Source organism: Rhinolophus sinicus, chromosome 3 (assembly GCF_057876585.1).
Source record: "Rhinolophus sinicus isolate RSI-liver-muscle chromosome 3, RSI-T2T, whole genome shotgun sequence".
NCBI classification, from domain to species: domain Eukaryota; kingdom Metazoa; phylum Chordata; class Mammalia; order Chiroptera; family Rhinolophidae; genus Rhinolophus; species Rhinolophus sinicus.
In genome coordinates, this window is record NC_142503.1 from 91,203,104 (window position 1) to 91,221,578 (window position 18,475).

The 18,475-nt window shown below is 54.0% G+C and overlaps 2 protein-coding genes across 2 annotated transcripts; one reads left to right on the forward strand and one right to left on the reverse strand.

The window, feature by feature from the left end:
- Nucleotides 1-1,676: 1,676 nt before the first annotated feature.
- PLOD3 (procollagen-lysine,2-oxoglutarate 5-dioxygenase 3) lies at nt 1,677-8,932 on the reverse strand. Its single transcript, XM_019752778.3, has 19 exons — nt 8,462-8,932; nt 8,005-8,096; nt 7,728-7,864; nt 7,469-7,632; nt 7,214-7,326; nt 6,996-7,059; nt 6,455-6,552; nt 6,086-6,187; nt 5,781-5,906; nt 5,512-5,633; nt 5,130-5,234; nt 4,891-5,016; nt 4,468-4,609; nt 4,271-4,384; nt 4,034-4,102; nt 3,527-3,631; nt 2,878-3,024; nt 2,493-2,618; nt 1,677-2,134 (listed from the first exon to the last, which is right to left on the reverse strand). The coding sequence occupies exons 1-19, from the start codon at nt 8,577-8,579 to the stop codon at nt 1,979-1,981; spliced, it is 2,226 nt and encodes a 741-aa protein (XP_019608337.2). The 5' UTR covers nt 8,580-8,932; the 3' UTR covers nt 1,677-1,978.
- A 30-nt stretch (nt 8,933-8,962) lies between these two features.
- Nucleotides 8,963-16,939, forward strand: ZNHIT1 (zinc finger HIT-type containing 1). The gene is made up of 5 exons (XM_019752779.3): nt 8,963-9,598; nt 14,174-14,344; nt 14,799-14,878; nt 15,008-15,177; nt 15,273-16,939. The coding sequence occupies exons 1-5, from the start codon at nt 9,577-9,579 to the stop codon at nt 15,292-15,294; spliced, it is 465 nt and encodes a 154-aa protein (XP_019608338.1). The 5' UTR covers nt 8,963-9,576; the 3' UTR covers nt 15,295-16,939.
- Nucleotides 16,940-18,475: the final 1,536 nt, after the last annotated feature.

Genomic DNA, 18,475 nt, shown 5'->3' on the forward strand with positions numbered 1-18,475 from the left:
GGCCAGGAGCCTGGGGGTGAGGAAGGTGTTTGGACTTTGTGGAGGTCAGGACCTCCCACCTCTGTGAGGAGCCAGCCAGCAGGTCTGGGAAAGTGGTGTGTGCCATGAATGGCAGGGCTCCCGCCATGAGTGAGAACAACTTGAAAACCCCTTAGTCACCAGGCCTGGCCCCTAAGCAACAACCTAGGACTCTGTGGGGAGCTGCTCCAGCGGGAAGGGCTTTCTGGGAAAAGCTAAGGATCTGTGAGCCCAAGAGAGGGCCCACTGTGCTGTGGGCACACCCTCCAAGTGGGCTGGAGCCAGTTCTCACTGTCAACCTTGCCCTCCCCAACAGGGACCAGAGGCCTGTGGGAGCTGGTACCTTCTCCAGGTCAGGGAATGTCACCTCTTTAGGAAAGTCTGACACATCCCATCAGGTGCCTCTATCACATGCTGTCCTAGCATAAAATACTTTCCCTCCATCATGGTGATTTTTGTGAGTAAGGTCTCCCCTAAGCTGTAAGCAACAAGAAGTCAGATAATATGTTCACTGGTGCCTGACAGAGGAGAGATGGTTTGTAGATGGAAGGACCAACTGTAGGAGACAGGATAAGCCAGCTTCCAATGCCCAGGACCTATCCCTCAGGCTGGCACACCCTTTCTGTCCCACTCATGCAGGCTTCCTTATCCAGGCACCTTATGAGGAGGTATTTTCTTCTGCTCAGCCCACTTCCGTCCACAGGGCATGTGATGAAGGTGGTGGGGACCAGGGTGAGATGGACTTAAAAGTCTGGCCAGAGAGATTGTCAGTACACATTGTAATGTGACCTACCCGCTCAAGTGACCGGCCCTAGCCCCCAGGTTTCATAGGGGAAGTTTTCCTGGCAGTCTGGGCAGGAGGCAGGAATAAGATGTGGATGGCAAGTGAGGTGACTGAGGCAGGAAGTGTCCTGGGACAGGTGAACAGTCCTTTGGTTTTTAAAAGGCTTCTACAAGGAAACACTTGGGAGCTAAATTCAGGAAGGTAGGCTGGTGCAAGGCTGGGAAAGACCAAGCTGAAAGGGTGTCCTCAGGGCTCCTCAAGGGGGTCTCCGCAAGGGCTTGATGACCCTCTAGAAGCTAGAAGCAAGACCTGCTCTCAGGAGGTCTCTCCTCTTTTCCAAGGCCACTTCACATTTCTTTTCCAGGAAGCTTTCTTGGAATGGCCCACCAGAGCTTCCCCTTTCCTGACGCGGCCTAACTAAAAGCTTAGATCCCGGGACGCGCAGCAAGGCCCCTCCCTGCCTTCCCTCATAGGACACATGCCTTCAGGGAGACATGCCTTCAGGGAGCCTTCCTTCCCTGAGCACTGTCCCTGGAGCCCAGTTCAGGACTATGTCATCCTTCCTATAAAGGAAAAGATGCCATCAAGTGATGAGAGAATCAGGGAGAAGAGTGAGGGGGCCGGCTTTCATCTGAACCTGACAAGGAAGTCTTCTTGGTTTGGCCCTTCACAGGCACTTCCCCAGTTTAGGCAATAAAGGGCAGTGAGAAATGGGATCCAGGGAAACTTCCAGGCTCCCACACAGTTCTCACATTCTGCTTCTGCCTTTTCTTCTTCTCTGTTCTTTTCCTTTGGAATAACTCTGGGTCTCCCTCTACTCTGGGTGGCAAGAGGGATACAGGGTCAATAGGTAGATGAAAGATGATAAATGGACTCAAGACTTATAAATCCTCCTTTATTGGGAGGGAGGCTGAGAAACAATAAGTTATCACATGAGGAACCCCCAGAAGGCCTCTTCTCGTGAACCCCTGGGAGCTGAGGAGAGGGACAAGGCGACTCCCGGAGCTTCCTGAGAGGGCTGTGTGTGTGGGTGGCGGGGCAACGAGGCAACACATTCAGTCCCAGACACACCGAAGGTACACTCAGGAAGCGAGGAGCCAGACAGACCCCCCCCCTCCAAGGAGGGGGTCACAAGAAGGCACGATGGCAGGAGAGGTTTAGTAGAGTGGTTGAGAATCACGGGTCAACAAAGGACACCATTATGTAGCGAGTGCCCCTCGTGGTGGGCAGCCCCTCGTGGTAGTGCGTGAGTCGGCCAGGATGCAGGAGCGCCCACCCCTTCCGTGGGGCTGACACCACACAATCATAGCGTAGGAAACGGCAGCCACCTCCCTGGGAAGGTAAAAAGGGGGTAGAAGGGGAGAGTGAGCCACATGGAGTTTGGGGACAGGCAGATACAAGGGCATGAGAGGCAGACCAGAGGGATAAGGGGGGAGGGGACACAGAGGGTTTGGGACATCAGCAGCCAGCCTGGAAGGGAACCCAGAGAGTATATCGGCAAAATAACTGGGAAACGTGCAGAGGGCAGGCTGGGGGCAGGGGAGGCGACTGAGGGCCATGTGCAGGGCTGTAAGCGGGAAGGATACAGGGTCCAGGGGAAGTGCGTGCGTGTGCGTGTGTGTGTGTGTGTGTGTGTGTGTGTGTAGGGGCCCTGGTGGCACCCTGAAGTGGGAGGGCGCTAGGAGCTCACCTCATAATCCAGGCCCTTGTGGTTGAGGGCAACGTTGAGAGTGAAGGTGGATGAGTCATGATGCGGCCGCAGAGAAGGCTGTTCATCCGGCCGGTAGCGGACCACAAAGTTCATCACCGCCCGGGTCTACCGGACACGAGAAAAGAGGCTGGAGGGGTGGCTCTCAGGCAGGAGGCCTTCTAAGGAGGTGACAGCCCATATCCAGGGAGGGGGAGTGGCTGCAGGAGTCAAGCAGGCCCCCCCCCCCAGGCTGCCCTCCTGTAGTATCTTTTTTCCATGGGGCCCCAAATGCTATAGGAGCTGAGAGGGTGCTGCATGGGGACTTCCAGCTGGAACTGGGGTGGGGGAAGGTAGAAGGGGCAGGGTGGCAGGAGCAGTGGCCCACCTTGGTGTGGTAGCCTGGGAACAGGCTCTCCGTCATGGGCCCCACGTACGTCCTCAGCAGCTGCAGCCATTGGTCCTCATAGCCCACCTGCTTCATGTGGATATCCACGGTAGGCACGTTCTCGTAGCCGCCAGCCAGCCTTGAGTCCTGTGGGCAGTGGGCAGTGAGCCCTGACAGGGCAGTGCCAGCCCCCCCTCCTCTTGCTCGCAGGCCTTAAGCCAGTGTCCCTTCATCTGCAAGAGTCTCAACCACTTCTTAACTTGACTCACTCCCACTGGCCCTTTAACTCTCAGCTAGGATGTCATCTCTTCTGTGAAGTCCCTTAATCCCCCTACATCTGGGCTAAAGGTCCTTCCTGTGGCTCCCACAACACCTGGGCTGCTGCTGCCGCCACTGAGTCACAGGTGAGAGGGCAGAGCTCGTCCTGCACAACCCATCAGTGTTCCTGCACCACCTAGGTCAGTGGTGCCTGGCATTTAGCACCTGCCCAGTAAGGATTTCTTGAATGAATGAATAAATAAATGAATGCAGTGGTACCCCCAGTGGGCCCCCTCCCCTTTGGGGACTCTTCTCTGTTCCTACTCTCCTGACAGCAGTTTCCCTCCATCAGACCCAGCACCTCCCTTCTTTCTGTCCCAGCCCCGGTCACCTCATGCCGGCCTCCTGACCACTGGCCGTAGTGCTCCATTTCCTCCACCAGCTCATCACACATTTGGTCCGACAGCAGAGGGAACCAGTACACATCTGGGCACGGCTGAGGACAGGTCGGGGGAAGAACAACAGGGCTGGGTGACACTCAGGGACCCATCGCCAACAGAGGCGAGAAAAAGCAGGGAGAGAAAGGGAAGCCAGGAGATGGGAGAAGCTGGGGGAATGGGGCTCTGAGCATGGGATGGGCCATGGCAAGGGCTGGGCCAGGAGAGGCTGGGCCAGAAACAGTGGCTGAGAACAACACACATGGCGGGAAGGTCCTGGAACCCCAGGTGCTGAGAGTGGTTTTCAAACTCCTTTACAAAAATGTCGGTTTGCCTTCATGTTGCCTGAGCAGAAAACCCTAAGGTACCTAGCGGAAGTCAGTTTGGAAACCACTAATCCAGGCGGTGGACCCAAGGGGCGGTGGCCATCAGGGTGGTCAGGGGTCTTGAGTGGGGCTCACCTGTTCCACGAGTCCCTCCCCTTCAAGGGCCCGGCTGTAGTTCTCGTGAATGTACTGTTCCTTCCAGTCCTGGGGGGTGAAGGGGGGCGGAGGGGAGTACTTGGATGTGTGTCCTCTTCACTTCATTTGGTCCAATCCAGGAAGCCCCATGCCCTGGACCGCCCCCTCCCTGGCAGGGTGTGTTCATCCTATAGTGAAGGGCACTTGCACTCTCTGAGCAAGGGGTCCCCCATTTACCAGGGGGTTGTCGAAGATCTGCCAGAGGTCTGGGTGCAGGTGGTCTGTGTCATACCGGGAAGTGGCCAGGAGACGGCCAAATTCATGCTGATTGCTGAGGTGAAGGAAGATGCCCTGGAGTGGGGGGAGGATGTGAGAAGGACACCCGAGGTGGCTGCCTCCTACACCCCTGCCTTGGGCCTGACTGCCCCGCTCACCTTGTCCCGCAGGCTCTTACAGAAGGCCATGTCTGGGTCAGTGTCGCTGCCTGAGAACACCTCCCTCTGTGGCAGCTCTGTCCTCAGGGTCTCCCCCCGGATCACATATGCCTGGGAAATGTAGGGTACATTCCACACGCCCCTAGAGGTATCCACACTAGGGTCAGCTAGGTGGGTGGCCCCCACAATTCTGCCCAGTTCATCCCAGGAGCCCCCTCCCTCAGGGCACCCCACTCTGAGCCAGGAAGCCCTCTCACGTCCCCAAATAAGCACTGCCGGTCATAACCCTCTCATGTCCAGCTCCAGTCAGTCCCTACCCCACAGACACATCAGAACCCTGAAACTGGGGCCTTGGCTGAGGGGGCAGGTGTCGTTCAGGCCCATGTGGGAGGAGCAGGAGGGCTGCAGCCCCGCAGGACTCACACTCGCTTCCGCTGCACCAGCTCCACGTAGTCCTCGGAGCGGGCGTAGTACTCGTCGGGGCTCAGGGCTCCCCAGAAATTGGACCACAGCTTCCCATGGCGGGACAGCATGGGAGCTATGACTTTCCTGTGAACAGGTGGAGGTGAGGATTGCACAAAGGCAAGCCTGATTCCCAGGGAAGGAGCCTGGGGCTCGTGGGGGACTACTTTGGGGCCCTCTGGCTGAGCCAGGCAAATGACCTGTTCTCTTCAATGAGGATGCGCAGAGCCTGGGGGTTGGTGAGGACGGCATCGGCGTCCAGGCTGAAGTAGAATTCACACTCAGGGTCCTGACGACAACTGTCCCTAGAGGTGACAGACCCACAGATGGAGGAGTTGAAACTGGAGCAGGTGGGGGGAGGAGGGGACTGCAGAGTGGGTGGAACTTTCCCTCACTCCAGGACCCCAAGTTCTGTAGTCCATGCAAGACAGGCGGGGAGGACCAGCACAAGTGGCGGCAGCATTGTGAGGCCATGGGGAAGCTGGATGGTGGATGGAGAGGGAAAGGTGGTGCAGTGGAGGCACCCCACCACCTCCCACTACCTTCACCCCCACCGGTCCTTCCCGCCCATGGCTCACTCACATGGCCATGTCCCTGGCCTCGCCTGGGGTCAGGGCCTCCTCTGGCCCCACCAGCTTCACAGTTAAGAAGTGGTCCTGGAGCTGGGCCCAGGAGTCTGCAATGTGGGGCTCATGGTACACCTCCTACAGATGGGGGGAAATGGGGGAGTGCTGAGAGGGCAGAAAAGATGGTACCTGAGGAATGGGAGGGGAAAGATGGGGGAGTGGACAGGGTGTAGGAAGCAGGACCCTTGGGAGGGTCCACAGGGAGAGGCTGCCAGGGTATCTTACATTGTTATGCACGAAAAGGGTGATCCTGTCGGGGGGATAGTCCAGGAGCATCAACCGCTGCAGGAAGCGAGGCAGGAACGGAGTAGGTTGTTCCACAAACACGGCCAGAAGCACCCGGGGGGGAGGCTGGAAGATGCATGACAGGGCTCGGAGGAAAGCCTGGGGCCCCCATCTGGTCTGTCCTCTATAAGCCTGCTAAGTTTGGGGGTCCCCAGGAGCTTTGCCTTCCACTGCTGCCTAGCATGCTCTCCCTGTACCTCTTGCTTCAGTGTGTTCTCCCGCCCCACCCTGGCACCCCTCCTCACCTGCCCCCCCGGGAGTGTCCTCCGGTCCCGGTCGCAGAACCCACAGCCTCCCTCAGGAGTCCAGCCATTGGGAACATAGTTTCCCAGGTAATTCAGCTGGAGCTGTTAGGAGAGACGGGGAGAGGCTGAGGCAGAGGAGTCCACGGCTGGAGGTCAGGGAGGTCAGGTAGACAGACAGGGACAGGGCGGGAGGGAAAGTAGGGGACACTTAGGACCTCTCCTAGCACCTCTGCTGCGGGGGCTAGGAGGACCACTGCTCAGAGGGCTGGAGCGAGGGCTGGGAGCTGGGGTCAGGACGGGGTAGGGCAGGGACTGTGGGGCCAGGCCTGGGATAGGGGCAAGGGGCTGAGGGGATGAGCCATTGGGCACCTTAGTGGGACCGTTCCCATGGACCACCACAGGAAGCGTGTCATAGGCCACATTCCGGATACGCACACGATTCCGATCAAACTTTAAAACCACCTCATCTGGGGAAGAAAGCCAGCTTTAAACTCCCTTTCTCTTGAAAGCAGGTGCTTCTAAATATGGGGGAATCCAGGCTCTCTGCTGCCACCTGGGGACCTCCTCTACTTACTATCTATGTGACCTGGGCAAGTCACCAGCCCCTCAGAGAGGCAATTTCCTCATCTGTAACAGGTGGATAACCATAGACAACCCTCTCTGTAGGATTGCCGTGTTAAGTGAAATTACTGAAGTAAAGCCCCTGGCCCAGGGCTGTGGCACACAGTACGTTCCACAGATGTTGGGTATTACTGCCACTACACAGTGCAATTTTATCTATCAGTCATTCAGATATTTGACGAAGTTGAGATAAAGGTGAGCTGAAGACCACCCCAGTCCCACCAGGAGCCCCTCCTTAATTCAGGACCGCAGCAGCCTCTTTCATTACCCCTTCTGATTGCCTTCTCACCTAAAGCCCCGTTGAGGTTCTGAAAGATCCTGGATTTATGATCCAGATTAAGGCTGAGTTTCTCCTGGATGGGATGAGAGGCGGCAGTTAATTCAAGAGGCAGTGGGACATCATCTCTCACTCTTTTCTCTTTACATCTTCCCCCAAGCCCCTTTACCCCCTCTCTCCCATTCAGCCTGAGGTCTGCCACCCCCACTGAGCTTTAGACGGCCCCTCACCCTTAGTCCTGGGTCCAGGTAGAGTCGAGTGTAGAACAGCTGGTCATCATCGTCATCCTTGTACTTCCACTGGCGGACGATTTGGTGGATGGTGGGGGCAAAGCCGATGAATCCTGTGGGGGGAGGGAGGTGCTGACTCCAAGACTCCCTGGGTCCCACGGCCCTGTCCCCACTCCCTCTCTGGCCCCCAGGCACCTGGAATACTCCATCCCCCACCACTCTTGGCCTCTCTGCCTCGGGCCCTCTGCCACTCACCACCAGAGTTGAGGAAGCGCTTCCCCGTGCCCACCTCAGGGTACTGCTCTGCCAGCCCCCACTCCGGCCAGCAGAAGCCCTCTGCAGAGAACAGCAGGCGGCTGCCACTCTGGATGAACTTCTTCAGCAGCTCTGCGGGGCTGCCGGCCAGAATCACATCATAGCTGGCAAGGAAGGGGAGGACGAACAGGACAACTATTAGGAATCTCAGTATCCTCACATCCTCCTCCTGCTCGCCTCTCGGCTTTCTCCCCTTTACCTGTCCACAAACATGATGACCATATCCTCCTGGTCTGCATATTTCTCCATTTCCTTCTTTAGCCACCTGACCTTCTGTCCTCCACCAACTGTTCGGGCCACATCACCCCCTCGCCACTCCTCTCCCAGGCCCAGGGTCTGTGGGGGAGATCCGCCATGCCAGGGAGGGAATTCGGCTGGCCAGGCTCACCGTGGGGCCCCAGGAATCCAGCCCTCAGCCCACTCCTCCAGCTGGAAACGCCCCCTCCGAGCGGCCTGGAGGGCATTCCTCTCCTCACCCGCACTGTGTAATTGAAGAACTCCGCCGAGCGCAGGAAACGCCGGTATCCCTCGGTCTCGGCTGTGGCCACCGTGATCACCAGAAGCTTCTCTGTCACCAGTCGGGAATTGGCATTCGGGACCCACTCACCCAGCTCAGTGCCCTACGCGCTCCACTCACGTAGGCCCCCTTCCCCTCCCGCAAACTCTGCCGCTGTCCCTTACTTCCTTTTTCCAATTCCCTCTTACACTCTTCCCCGAGAGAAACTTCGACCCCAGTGACAGCAGGATGGAATTGACACCCAGGAATTTGGGTTCAGTTCGCATGGAGAGGCTGGATACCTTAGTTCAGAGTGCGGAGTTAGCGGTTCAGACCCTAGGAGCGCGCTGAGCGTCGGAGAGGCCGGCTGCCCCCTCAAAGCCCCGGACGGCATACACGTCATCCCGGAGCCCACTTGGCCCTCCCGGGGGTCTCACCTGGGTTGACAGGGTTGCCGCCCCGGGGACGATCGGAGGCCGAATCCGCAGGAGGCGGCGGCAGCAGCAGTAGCAGCAGTAACAGCAGGAGCCGGAGTCCAGGGCCCCAGGAGGCCATGGCTGGATGCGGGCCGACACAGCGCACAGGCCCGCACCGCTCCGGCTGCGCGCCTGGATCCCAGCTACCGAGCGGGGCTTTGGAAAGGGGACCGGGGCTGCTATGCGGCCCACTGCGAGGAGGAGCAGGGTTGGGGCTCCGCCCTGGAAAAAAGGCGTAGCCGGAGGTTACAGAAAACTCTAGATGCCGGCGTCCCAGACAAGGCGAGGATTGTCTCCAGGCGCCGGCGCGCAGGCTGTGCGGAGCGAGCAGAGGGGGCGCCGGGACTGGAGGCGGGAGAGGGGCGGGAGCTCGGGCTGGCGATCGCCGGCAGAGGACTTTGGTCAGAGCCAGTTCGGCCCACCGCCCGCCTGACACACGAGGAAATTGAAACCGGGAGAGGGGAAGTGACCCCTTGCGGGTCCGACAGGACGCCGCGGAGGCGGGCCCTTGCCTCAGCCGTGCCGGGGCGGCGGGGCGGAAGACTGGAGAGCGAGGCGGTGGGGGCACGCGGAGCGGGTACAAATGGAGGACCGGGTGTCAGGGAGGAAGAAGGCCAAGGCGTCTGAGGCCCCGGGGGAGCTAGGGGTTGAAGTTTCGGCGAAGGGTCACCGGATTGCCCACTCAAGCCCGCCCACTTTCTGTGGGAAGTCTGGCCCATCATCTCGACTGCCCCAGAGAGAAGCTCCAGGGGCTGCCTTTGTGATGGTGGCATCAAAAGAAGGACCAAAGGAAAATGACGTTTCTCGAAAGACCACTGGCATTTACCTCTTTAAAAGGACCCATTTCAGGGGTCCCACAAATACACAGCTACACTAAGGCCGGAAGTACTTTTGCCCATATAAAATATGGCGGAAAGCTTTCTGGTCTCCAAGGGAACATCAGGCAATGAATCTAAGTATTGGAATTATTCTGCGCATGCGCAAAATAGCACACACCGCCGGAAGTGATGCCTTTATCAAAGCGGGTGATGTAGTACGCGTGCGTAATAGGCTCTTTCGTCAGCTGTGTTGTGGAAATGGTGGAGAAGAAAACTTCGGGTATGTGAACCCCCGGGGGCTGGCCCCCCTTCGTCCTCTCAAATCCGAACCTCGCCTAGGATTTCCTCACTCAGTTATTAGTGTCAGATCCCTTCCCCGGCCCTCCGATCCTGGCGTCGGGGCGGTCTCCCAAACCATTCACATTTTATTGATGCCTCCTCCAAGCCGGGCGCTGGGGATAGAGAAAGGAAAAAAGATCTTTATCTCCCTAGAACTGGATTTCTGGAGGGGGACAGACATGCAGACCAACCATTGCATTTCAGAGTGATTCGTACTATGGCAGAGGGATGCACAAGGAGGAGTGGTACTCAACCCTGCTCTGGGAAGGAGGGCACCATGAAGGCTTGGAGGTGAAGAGAACGCTTGGATTGAGTCTTGAGACTCGAGTTAGGTTTCACTCAGTGCAGGTGCGCAGGGACTCATTCCAGGTATCGGGAACCGCACGTGCAAAGGCAGAAAAGCAAGAAAAAGCAAGTCGCTTAGGAAGCCAAGTTCACAGTTCGGTACTTGCGGAGGAATTGTAAAGGAGACTGGCGGGCTGGGGAAAGGCACACTTAAAAGGCATTATATACACTGCAGCAGCGTTTGAACTCTGAGGGCAGTGTAGAGCCATCAAGGGCTTTTAAGGCAGGGGAGTGACCGAAACAAATTTATCTTTTAGAAAGGCAGTTCTGGCTTCAGTGCAGAGGATGGGTTGGAGGGACGAGTGCAGCGCTGTCCCGTAGAACTTTCTGCGATGATGAGAATGTTCTTCATGAGCACTGTTAGTATGGCAGCCATGTGGCCACAGGTGGCTGTTGAGGACTTGGAATGTGGCTCGTGCAGTTGAGGAACCGAATTGTAAATTTTATCTCCTCTTAATTCATTTACATCGAAATTTAAATAACCACATATGACTAGTGGCTACCTTATTGTATAACACAGGTCTAGAGGCTGGAAGGCCAGTTAGGTATTGAATAGTCCAGATAAAAAGAGATGAGGGTGGGAACATCTCCAGATTGACTTGTAATAAACCCAGCCGTGTCATTCCTTTCTTAAAACCCCTCACTGGATCTTTGTCACCCTCACCATAAAATCCCCAAATCCAAGTTCCTTTATGTACTTAAAAGATAGACTCTTAATGGTCTGCCTGACTTCATATCCACCACCACCACCACCCCCCCCCACACACACAGAGTCTTCTTTTTCTTTTTAAGATTTTATTGGGGAAAGGGAACAGGACTTTATTGGAGAACACTGTGTACTTCCAGGACTTTTTTTTTTTTCCTTCCCAAATCAAGTTGTTGTCCTTTCAATCTTAGTTGTAGAGGGTGCCATTCAGCTTCAAGTTGTTGTCCTTTCAGTCTTAGTTGTGGAGGGCACAGCTCAGCTCCAGGTTGAGTTGCTGTTGCTAGTTGCAGGGGGCGCAGCCCACCATCCCTTGCAGGAGTCAAACCGGCAACCTTGTGGTTGAGAGGATGCGCTCCCACCAACTGAGCCATTCGGGAGGCAGCTCAGCTCAAGGTGCTGTGTTCAAGCTTAGTTGCAGGGAGCGGAGCCCACCATGCATTGCGGGACTCGAGGAATTGAACTGGCAACCTTGTGGTTGAGAGCCCACTGGCCCATGTGGGAATTGAACCGGCAGCCTTCGGAGTTAGGAGCACGGAGCTCCAACCACCTGAGCCAGCGGGCTGACCCCAGATTCTTTATATACTAGCCATACAGAACTTCTAATTTATTGAAGGCACCACAGCCTCCCATCCCGGCCTTCTCTCAGGCTGGTTTCAAGGCCTGAGACACCCTCCCCTCTCTGCCAACCATTCATCAGTCAGGCCTCAACCTGGACTTACATTCCTCTGGAAAATCTTTCTGACTATCCCAAAGCCAGGCTAGGTGTTTCTGTCATGTGCTCTGCAGCACTCTGCACTTCCCTATACTAGCATATACTGTGCCATACCATGCTCGTGTGTATGATTATTTGTATTCCCCACTAGTCCGCAGGCCCTGGTTGTATTCCCAGAGCCTAGGGCACCGCCTGGCACTTGGAAGGGAGGCAGTATATTGCAATGATCAAGAGCATGTTTTGTGATGCTGGCAGTTTGGGGTGTGAATTCTGACCCAGCCACTTAATAGCTATGCGAATGTCAGTAAGCTTGGGATGATAATGATACCTGTCCCACAGGGTTATTTGTAAGAGTTAAAGGATTCCATTTATGCAAAGAGCTTAGTATAGTGCCTGGCTCATAGGACATGCCCATGTGTTAGCTACCGGTGCTGAGGTTTTTATTATGGTTACAGGCAGTCAATAAATATTTGTTTAATGAATTGAGAGAGGTTTTGGGGTAGAATATCAGGATCTGGTCAACAGCTGGTATGGTAATGAAGAGAGAGGTTTAGAGTAACTCCTAGGTTTGTGGTTTGGGTAGCTATGTAGATGGTTCCATTCACTTAAAGAAAGTCTACAGGAGGAGAAGCAGACTTGGGTGGGAAGATTTTTTTTTTTTTTTTTTAATTAGTTTCAGGTGCACAAGACAAAGCAAAACTTAGACATTTATCATTTATATCCCTCACACTGTGTGAACCCCCTCCCCCATCCACTATCCCTCTGTACGTTCCCAAAACCTCTCACCTTCGGGTGGGAAGATTTTTTAATTTTGAGTTGCGGTGTTAATGGGATCAACAGGTAATTTCCTGCAGCCAGTTGAATAGTCAGTTTTGGAGCGAAGGAGAAGGTTCTGGACTGAGAGAATCACTGTTGGAGTCATTTGCTTGTGGGTGAGAGATCCCTGTGTTTGGATTAGAAATCTCAGGAAGAGTTTATAGACTAAGAAAGAACAGGGACAGCTATCTCCTTCGAGGCAGAGAGAGAAAGCAAGGTGGGAGACAGAAGCCAGATATGGGAAAGTAAAACCTGGAGTCATGTCAAGAAAGCAGGTGAAGGGGCTTTTTAATGTGAGGGAGCTAGTCAACACAGAGTGTAGAGAACTCAAGTAAAATGCACACTGGACTTGGTCCGAGAAGGTCACTGTTGTGGGTAGTTCCCATCAAATGTAGTCGGTTTGCTGGGGGTTGAGGAATGGACGAGAGATGAGGAAATGAAATATCACATGGACCACTCTGCCAAAGAAGAATAGCTGTGGGGCCGGCCCGGTGGCTCAGGCGGTTAGAGCTCTGTGCTCCTAACTCCGAAGGTTGCCGTTTCGATTCCCACATGGGCCAGTGGTCTCTCAACCACAAGGTTGCCGGTTCAACTCCTGCAAGGGATGGTGGGCTGCGCCCCCTGCAACTAGCAACAGCAACTGGACCTGGAGCTGAGCTGCGCCCTCCACAACTAAGACTGAAAGGACAACAACTTGAAGCTGAACTAAGATTGAAAGGACAACTTGACTTGGAAAAAAAAAGAATAGCTGTGAAGTTGGGTAGACACAAGAGCGTTTGGCAGGTTTTTCCACTGAAAGGAAAGTGCCAGTTGAGGAGGAGAGATTGAAGATACAAGAGGGAGGGGAGGACTCATCTTGGAGGTGAAGAGTTGGAATTAGCAGTGGGTCTTGGTGTGAGGGGCTGCATCCACTTTGAATGGGGGGAGGGTGGGTGCCCATGCAATTATGATTGAGGGTGGGCTGAAAGATGAGCGTCTGTACATGTCAGAGGCCTGTTTCCTTTGAGGTAGGAAATGAGATTGCTGAGCAGGAAGGCCAAATGCATTAGGTCCCAGTGGAGCCTGAAAGCCCTGAGGGTACAGTGGTCTCCATCAGCATAGTTGTGTGATTTCTGCCAGCGGTGTGGTCTCTAGGAGGCATTTCATTGGTTGGATCTGGGATTGGGGTGTAGTTGGGTCTGAAATTGGGAGGAAAACCTGGGGCTAAAGGGATAGAGAACAGGCATGAGTGCCTGAAATGGTTTGGTCTTAGTAAGCTGGGAAGGAAGCAAACCAGAGGGGCTGATATATAGCAGTCCTCCCTTATTGACAGCAGATAAGTTCCAAGACCCCCAGTGGAGGCTGACATTGCGGATAGTACTGAACCATATACGTACTATGTTTTTTCCTATATGAACACGTATTTTACACCTTCTCTCTGACAGACCTGAATTGCCAGCATCATTACCCTTGCACTATGGGGCCGTTGGTCAGTAAAATAAGGGCGACTTGAACACAAGCACTGGCATGCTGCAGCAGCTGATCTGATAACTGAGGTGGTTACTAAGTGGTTAATGGATGGCTCGTGTGTACAGCCTGGATCCTTTGGACAAGGGGACGATTCACGTCCCAGGCAGGATGGAGCAGACTGGTGCTTGATTTCATCATGCTACTCAGAATAGCACACAATTTTAAACTTATGAATTGTTTATTTCTGGAATTTTCCATTTAATATTTTCAGATCGCAGGTAACTAAAACTGCAGAAAGTGAAACCGCAGATAAGGGGGAACTCCTGTGTTGGTAGAAGATACAAGAGCCAAGGGCTCGGTGACTAGGCTGAGATCAGAGAACTGGGGCTCCACACCCCATAGACGTTCACACACTGCCCAGAACCAAGGTCACCCTAGCTTCTCTCTTCTCTGTGCCCCCATAACTCCTCTGTTCCTGCCCCATCTAGTTCGCTCCCAGGACCCTGGACAGCGGCGGGTTCTGGACAGGGCGGCCCGGCAGCGCCGCATCAACAGGCAGCTTGAGGCCTTGGAGAATGACAACTTCCAGGATGACCCCCACGCAGGACTCCCCCAGCTTGGCAAGAGACTGCCTCAATTTGATGATGATGCAGACACCGGTGAGGCGGGTGGAAGAGGAAGGCAGGCGTGGGGCCAGGGAGATAAGACTGAAGGAAGGGGAGACTCTGCCGAGCTGAGGGTTGTGAAAGGACATCGGGCTGGGGAACCATGACCCAGGAACTCCTCTGGCTCTGCCAGGGACTGGCTCCTGTGACTTGGAGCCAGCTGCTCTCCCCTGTCTGTGCTTAGTTTCCTCTGAAGAAGATGGAGCAGGTTAACCCTGAGATGTTTTCCAGCTCTGACGTAAAGCCTTAGATTTAGGGAGTGTGGAGATAAAGGAAGGCAGGGATTGGAGAAGTGGAGGGAAGGGAAAAGGATGGTAGACGGAGGCTGACCTAGGGCCTAGGTGAGTGTGGGCACAGAATGAACACAAGAGTATCGGGAATGATGGGGCAGAGAAAGATGGTATCTTTCTTGGCACATGCCAAGTAACTCATTGCTCTTGACCTCTAGGAAAGAAAAAGAAGAAAACTCGAGGTGATCATTTTAAACTTCGCTTCCGAAAAAACTTCCAGGCCTTGCTGGAGGAGCAGGTGAGAGAGGAGCGGGCCAGGGAGGATTCCACAGGGAAGGGATGAGCCCACAGAGATGCTTGTACATGACAGGTGTTTGCTGCTTGGGTGGGCGGGGGATTCATGGAGCCTGTCCCCTTGTCTCTGCAGAACCTGAGTGTGGCTGAGGGCCCCAACTACCTGACAGCCTGTGCGGGACCCCCCTCCCGGCCCCAGCGCCCCTTCTGTGCTGTCTGCGGCTTCCCCTCCCCGTACACCTGTGTCAGCTGTGGTGCCCGCTACTGCACGGTGCGCTGTCTGGGCACCCACCAGGAGACCAGGTTAGCTGGGAACACCCTCCGGGTCCGCACCCTCTTCCTCCTAAGCCCCACGGCTTCCCAGACCCTCTCCCATGCTGGGCTTCCTATGCCTGCAGGTGCTTGAAGTGGACTGTGTAAGCCTCGGCAGCCGGAGAGGAAGGCCCTCATGCATCAGCCCGGCCTCGGAGCGGAGAAGATCTCAGCAGAAGATAGGTGCTCCCCCGACCAAGAGAGGAGCTGTTCACTCAGCCGACAAAGCTCATTCTTACTCCCAGGGAGGTGGCAGGGAAGTGGGTCCGCCCTCGGGTGCTGTCATAACAAAAGCTTTCAAGGGAGGAGGCAGCTGCCTGTGAGGTCACATGGTGTTTTGGGGGTGAGGGTGCTGTGTCACCTGTTTCTCCTACTCACTGCTCTGTGTCTTTTTCTCCAACCTGTTACTCACCCTTCCCACTGTCTGCCCGTCTGGACCCCGGCCATGAAAGATGATGTGGCATTCTCCCGCCCCCCTCAGGTCCCTACATTTCTTGGCTGCTGCTTTAGGTCACTTTTTTGATTATTAAATTAGTTAATTTGTTTTTGTTTTTTTGTTTCTGTAGTTCCTCTGAGTATCTTTTGAGTCCAGCTAGGTCCCAGGACTGGTGCCAAGGAAGTGAGAGTGGGGGCCAGGGGTGCAGAATGATACTGTGGAAGGAGCCAACCCTGTTTTCATTGGGTCCTTAGTTTTGGTGTCACCTGTCTGAGGGAACAGTTGTCCTGAGGTAGCTCTTGTTGTCAGGGGCTGTGATATGTGAAATTATTAGCAGAGCAAACCCAGAAGTTTCTGGGAAGCACGGAGGAATCCATTGTATAGAGGGCCCTGTTGTTGGTGGCCCTGGATGCTGTCCCTCTTGTGTAGAACTTCTTACACCCACCCCTTTTCTAAGTGGGTGGTGAGCTGTAAGCATGTAAGCTCTTGGAGCTGCTGCCCTAGTTGGCCAGTGCCCTGTGGAAACATAGCCAAGCACATGCTCTGGAAGTATTTGTTGATCAAATGACCACAAAAGATATTAACAATACCCAGCAAAGTCAGTGTTAGGTGCCTTCTTAGGCTCTTCTCCCCACTTTGGGGGATTTTCTTGGGGCTGGCCCAAATGTTCTTGGGGTCTTCCCGAGGAACTGTTTGTCCTTTCTCTGGAGACATGCAGTTGGGCAAGTGGGGTTAGTGACGGCTTTGTATTGAGTGGTGGTGAGAGTTTAGAGACAATCCTAAGTGTGGTTTTAAAAAATGGCTGGAAATTTTTTGACCATCCTTCCATCAAAGATGGGGTCTTTGTGCCCTTCCCCGGGGATCTGGGCAGGCTTATGACTACTTCCACCAGTAGCAAGTGGCGGAAGTGAGACCATGTGACATTCAAGGCTAGGTGGTGAAAGGCAGTGCAGCTTCTGCCTTGTCCCTAGGACACTTGCTTTTGGAGTCCTCAGCCACCATGTAAGAAATCCAGCTGTCCTGAAGGCGCCATGCTGTGCGGAGGCCCAGGCTACACGGAGAAGCCGCGTGCGGGTGCTCCGGTCACAGGGCCAGCCGACCAAGCCTTCAAGCCACCCCAGCCCAGGCTTCCATCATAGGAGTGCAGCTGCTTCCTGATGATTCCAGCCCCCAGGCACCAAGTCGTCCTCAGCCATTTGAGTCTTCCTAGCTGTGTCCTCAACATCATGGAGCAGACACAAGCCATCTCTGCTGTGCCCTGTCTAAATTCCTGACCTTCAGAATCCGTGTGTATAATAAAAAGGTTCATACCATTGAGTCTTGGGCTGGTTTGTTATGCAGCAATAGTAACTGGGACCTCAGGAATCCCACTTGCTAGCTGCTAACTCCTGGCTTAGGTTTATTGTCTCTCTCTGAAAGGGAAAGTTCCTGGGTCCTAACCTTTCTATTTTCCTCTCCACCAAGACGTACACTCAAGAAAGAAACTAGAAGAAAAGACAATTTCTTTGCAGGGAAACACCCCTGTGCTTCACTGTGGTCCACCTGCCTTGGAATTCCTGTGCAGTTTCCAGTGAGCACAATTTCTTTGGCTTATTTCCGAAATTCACTGACTTTGTTTCATGTTTTGCTGTGACAAAAAGAATCACACAGGTTCTGCATGGTGTAAGATTTGTCTACTCAGTGACATCCTGAGCCTTCCCCCACTGACCTTGATAGGACAGAACCAGACCTCAGGGACCTCCCCTTGCTTTGTTGCTGGTTATCTCCACAAGCCATCAATTGACATTCTCTAGGAAGGATCTCTGGACCCCCACGTAAAACTGTAACTGTTCAAGGAAAGCCTTGAACAATTTTTGCCAGCTTCCTGTGTACTAGTGGAGACTTGGTCCCCTCCTTGGGAGACATCCAGGTCTTTGAGAAATCTACACTATGCCAAAAGCCTCTAGAAGCTGGAGTCAATGTCATGATGGGGGCACCACAGCCCCTTCCTGGGCACACAGGAGCAGAAGAGGTTAATGCTAGGATCTGAAAGGCTAGAGACTTAGGGGCTCATAGCTAAAGACCTCAATGAGCACTGAATTTAACTGATGTGAATTTGTTTGGAGAGCCGTGGGTTCTGGGAAGAAGGCTGACGTGTCTTAGTCTTAGACAAATCTTGGTCCCACTACATACCGATTTTGTAGGTTGACAGGTCACTTTATCTGACTCTGTGTAGCTGCCTCCCAGATATTGTGAAGATGACATGGGACCATGCACCTAGTCCAGTGCATCTGGGAAGTACTCAGTCAGTGACAGCTGTTGACATCATTGCCCAAGACCTAAAGCAGTTTCTTATGGAGCTTTTTCACAGTCATTTCCCTCAATCTGGAGGGTTTCTCAGAGTAGCCCTAGCATCTGGCCCATTCTATGACAACTAGGTGTTCACATTTCTCTTTGCTCCTCGTTTGTGAGTTTTTTGAGGACAGAGGCCATGTCTTGGTGCTCTAACTTCTAGAAAAGGAGAAAATAAATGCTAAAAAGTGTAAGTGTGGCAATAGCCCTCAGAGCCTGATGACCATGGCTGATGGACAAAGAAATCAAAACCTAGTGGTCATATTAAGGCACATATCTAAATGCTTGAATGTGAGCCTTGGCTCAGGTTAGTTTCCCCGAGGGGGAGGCAATGAGAAGAGGTGGGCCGGAGTTTGTGAAAGGAGGTAGAAGCTAATATATGGTGATGGAAGGAGACCTGACTCTGGGTGATGAACACACAATGGGATTTATAGATGATGTAATACCGAATTGTACACCTGAAATCTATGTAATTTTACTAACAATTGTCACCGAAATAAATTTAATAAAAAAAATAATGAT

What these genes read in the sequence shown, in the direction of transcription:
- ZNHIT1 (XM_019752779.3), top strand. Translation starts at nt 9,577, where the DNA reads ATGGTGGAGAAGAAAACTTCGG. An exon ending in TGATGATGATGCAGACACCG is followed by an intron (nt 14,345 to 14,798) that starts GTGAGGCGGGTG and finishes CTTGACCTCTAG; the next exon opens with GAAAGAAAAAGAAGAAAACT. An exon ending in GGCACCCACCAGGAGACCAG is followed by an intron (nt 15,178 to 15,272) that starts GTTAGCTGGGAA and finishes CTATGCCTGCAG; the next exon opens with GTGCTTGAAGTGGACTGTGT.
- PLOD3 (XM_019752778.3), bottom strand. Translation starts at nt 8,579, where the DNA reads ATGGCCTCCTGGGGCCCTGGACTCCGGCTCCTGCTGTTACTGCTGCTA. An exon ending in CTGGTGCAGCGGAAGCGAGT is followed by an intron (nt 4,610 to 4,890) that starts GTGAGTCCTGCG and finishes GGATACCTCTAG; the next exon opens with GGGCGTGTGGAATGTACCCT. An exon ending in TCCCAGGCTACCACACCAAG is followed by an intron (nt 2,619 to 2,877) that starts GTGGGCCACTGC and finishes CGTGTCCGGTAG; the next exon opens with ACCCGGGCGGTGATGAACTT.